The sequence below is a fragment of the Suricata suricatta genome, chromosome 6 (assembly GCF_006229205.1).
Source record: "Suricata suricatta isolate VVHF042 chromosome 6, meerkat_22Aug2017_6uvM2_HiC, whole genome shotgun sequence".
NCBI classification, from domain to species: Eukaryota; Metazoa; Chordata; class Mammalia; order Carnivora; family Herpestidae; genus Suricata; species Suricata suricatta.
Genome location: NC_043705.1, coordinates 31,153,695 through 31,157,448, shown reverse-complemented (window position 1 = coordinate 31,157,448; position 3,754 = coordinate 31,153,695). Strand labels below are relative to the sequence as shown.

At 40.4% G+C, this 3,754-nt stretch overlaps 1 protein-coding gene across 1 annotated transcript in view; it reads right to left on the bottom strand.

Annotated features, from left to right (window-relative positions):
- Nucleotides 1–1,529, bottom strand: part of LOC115293404 (protocadherin beta-2-like) — a 38,750-nt gene extending 37,221 nt beyond the window's left edge. Inside the window, exon 1 of the mRNA XM_029941190.1 lies at nt 8–1,529. Coding sequence (XP_029797050.1) covers nt 8–1,391 — 1,384 coding nt within the window. The 5' untranslated portion in view covers nt 1,392–1,529. The remainder of the gene's footprint in view (nt 1–7) is intronic.
- Nucleotides 1,530–3,754: the final 2,225 nt, after the last annotated feature.

The following is a 3,754-nucleotide window of genomic DNA, read 5'->3' as shown; positions in this document are numbered from 1 at the left end:
TTCTCGCGGACCCGCAGGGTGTAGGTGGTTTGGCTGAAGGCGGGGGCGTTGTCGTTGACGTCGGAGACCGTCACGGTTATGTTGTGTTGCGTTTTCAGCCTGGGGGTCCCCAAGTCAGTGACGGTGATGGTGATGTTGTACTCGGATTTGCTCTCTCGGTCCAGAGGTGTGTTTGTCATTAGGGTGTAAAAATTCTCAACAGACGGTTTAAGGAAGAAAGGAAGATTATCTTCAATCGAGCAAACCATTCTTCCATTGTCTCCTGAGTCAGGATCTGAAACACTGAATACAGCAATTATGGTCTCCTGCAAGTTTTCTGGGATGTGATCGATAAGTGTTGACATAGTCAGTTCTGGTGGGTTGTCATTCAAATCTATCACTTGAACAAACACCACACAACTTCCAGATAGGCCTCCACCGTCTGTCGCCTGAATATTTAATGTATAAGTCTGAATAGATTCGAAATCCAGTTTCTGTGTTAAAAGGAGTTCTCCTGACTTTGCATTTATTTGAAAAGTTTTGCGAATATCTTCAGAGGCTTGGGAAAATACATAAGATATTTCTCCATAGGCTCCAACATCCAAATCTCTAGCAGAGACTACGGCAACCTGGAACCCAATGGGGCTGTTTTCCAAAACTTGTACTTCATAGAGCAGCTTTGCAAACTCGGGCGCATTATCATTGATGTCTAAGACTTCAACGCGGACCAGGGCAGTGCCAGACCTGGGTGGAGTCCCGCCATCCAGCGCAGTGAGAGTTAACCTGATCTCAGCCTGTTCCTCTCGATCCAGTGCTTTGTCCAGCACCAGCTGTGGTAATATGCCGTCGGAACTGTCTTGTAATTTAAGATGGAAGTGGGAATTGGGGCTGACTGTGTAACTTTGGAGACTGTTGCTTCCCACATCTAAGTCCTGGGCACGTTCTATTAGGAAAGTAGTTCCGGGAGTGATACTTTCTGAAATTTTCAAAATTATTTCTTTGTCTAGGAAAACTGGGGAATGATCATTTATATCTCTAATCCGTAGCTCGGCCTGAAAAAACTGCAAGGGATTTTCCAATAGTACCTGGAAAGGTAGCACACAGGGCTCGGCAAGGCCGCACAGCTCCTCCCGGTCCAGTTTCTCATTTAACAACAAATCCCCTGTCTGCCTATCAAACTGCAAACGCATTTTTTTCCCTTTGGAAACGACCCGAGCCCCCCGCGCAGCTAAGTCATTTACCTCCAGCCCCAGGTCTTTTAACAAATTGGCCACAAAGGAGCCACTCTCCATTTCCTCTGCCACTGAGTACTGCTTAGGCTTGGAAGCAACCTGAGCTATGCCCAGCAAAATAAAGAATATCAAGACTTGCCTTTGTTTCCGAAAACGTTCTTTTCCTTCTCCCGCCTCCATCGCCTTCGGGTCTCACAGCAAACTTGACCCAGCTTCGGCTCCAGTTGTCGGCGACTCTATCTCCTACTATCCCGCTGATTGTGGGAGAAGTGGAGACGCCAGGGCCCTGATTTCCCGGAGCAACCACCTTAGAGAGCCTCCTCTTCCTCCGGTTTGCTGCTTTAGCAGAGTAGCTGGCTCTAGGAGCGCCGGCTGGTAGCTGTCTTCAGTCTACTTGTAATGCTGCAGCGCCACCCTGCGTCCTTCCCTAGTATTAATTTTATCCAAAACATGAAGAAAATTCTAAATCTTTCTTTCAGATAGATGTCAGTATAAATGGAGTATTTTCAGGTAGTGTCTCAAAGTCTTATCTGCACTTCCAAAGGCTTTTTCATTGCATCCATAACGACCACAGCAAGCACTGACAAATTTCTGTTCCGGTTTTCTCACAGCTCGAAGGGGCTCTTTTTAAGTGAGAAAAAAATTGACTTCAGAAAGTGGAAGGGAATAACTTCAGTCCTGGTATGGAAGAAGGCTTTGAGTAAGCAGTTCCCAGTTTTTATTTAGATGTTGGGCATGTATGTATCTCGGTGTTGGGTTAGGTTGTCATCCTCACACAACCCAAAAACTATAGAAACCCTGGACAAGCCCACTATTCAAATGAGAACATTCTCTCGGGACAGTGGAATATTCTTTTTACTCATATGTCTCTGGGGAGCACTCTCACTTCACATTTCCCTGAAATTTGACGCATTTGGGCCACATGAAAATCTCCAAAAGTAGCTGGAATGTATCCATGTGAATGTGTCAATGATTTTATTTTCTTTTTTAATGTTTATTTTTGAGAGGGAGAGAGAGGGTGAGCAGGGGAAGGGCAGAGAAAGGGAGACACAGAATCTAAAGAAGGCTCTAGGCTCTGAGCCGTCAGCACAGAGCCCCATGCAGGGCTCAAAACCACAGACTAAAGGATCATGATGTGAGCTGAGTCAGAGGCTTAACCGACTGAGCCGCCCACGGGCCCTAGGACCATTTTTTACATAACCTCAAATCACTTGTCACATCTAGCAATGCCAATAATTTGATAATATCAAATATTCAGTAGATAGTGAATTTTCCCCAAATATTTTTTAAAATGTCTTTTTAGAGATAATTTGTTAAATCAGGTTGCCAAACAAGATATATAGTTGCAATTTGTTGTTAGGTGTTTAAAATTTGTTTTTTTTGTATTTAAAACAATTTTTATAAAAAGAAGTGTTATCAACCCACAAGAGACGTGGAGGAAACCTAAATGCATATTGCTTAATGAAAGAAACTAGTCTGAAAAGGCTCATACTCTATTACCGCAACTACATGGCATTCTGGAAAAGACAAAAATAAAGCTACATTAAGAAGATTAGTGGTTGCCAGAGGGAAGGAGGAGGGGAATTAAGAGGTAAAACACACGAGATCTACAAGGCATTGAAACTTTTATGATACCGTAATGGTGGCTACATGACATTATGCATTCATCAAAACCTATAAGACAACACAAAGGGTGAACCCATATTTAAATTACAGACTATAGTTAATAATAATGGATCAATATTCATCAATTATACTAAATAAATAAATGAATAAAGAAGCAACACTCGTGCAAGATATTAAAAGGGAACACTGTGAGTAAGAGAAAGTGGATATATGGGAACTCTCTGTATTATCTGCTCAATTTTCTGTAAAACCTAAAACTGCTCTAAAATATTAAGTCTACTAATTATTTGTATTGAGAACTTTCAAATATATAGAAAAGTTAAGAGAATGATACAAAATATAATTCTAATTCTCTACCCAATTTTAAAACATCATATTTATTCTTCCTACATATATTTTTCTGTCTTGATATATTTTTTATTCTACACACAAATATCCCTTTTTTGCTGACCCATTTGAAAGTAACTTGAAGACATAATACTTCATCTCTAAATATTTCAGCAGGCATCTACTAAGTATAAGGTCATTATCCTATATAATCATAATCCTACTAGAACATTTAACAAAATTAACAATAATTCCATAACATTATCTAAAACCCAGTCCCTATTAAATCTCATTATTTCTCATTTTCCTTCCTCAATTTCAACTTTAATAAGAATTCTTGAGTTCCTTTTACAAATGCACTTACTGTCTTAACCACTTGTTATAAAGAATGTCTTAGAAAATTTGTTTTTTAGCAAAGTTTCATGATTGGCTTGGTGTTGCATCGATTTATTATAAAACGGTCCCCTGTCTACTGATACTGAAGTTTTTTAAGTATCCAGTCTCATTGTCTTGTAGGATGTTCTGCATTCTGAATTTGTCTGATTGTTTTCCTGTGAGATCATTTGACCTGTTCCTCTATCCCCTGTATT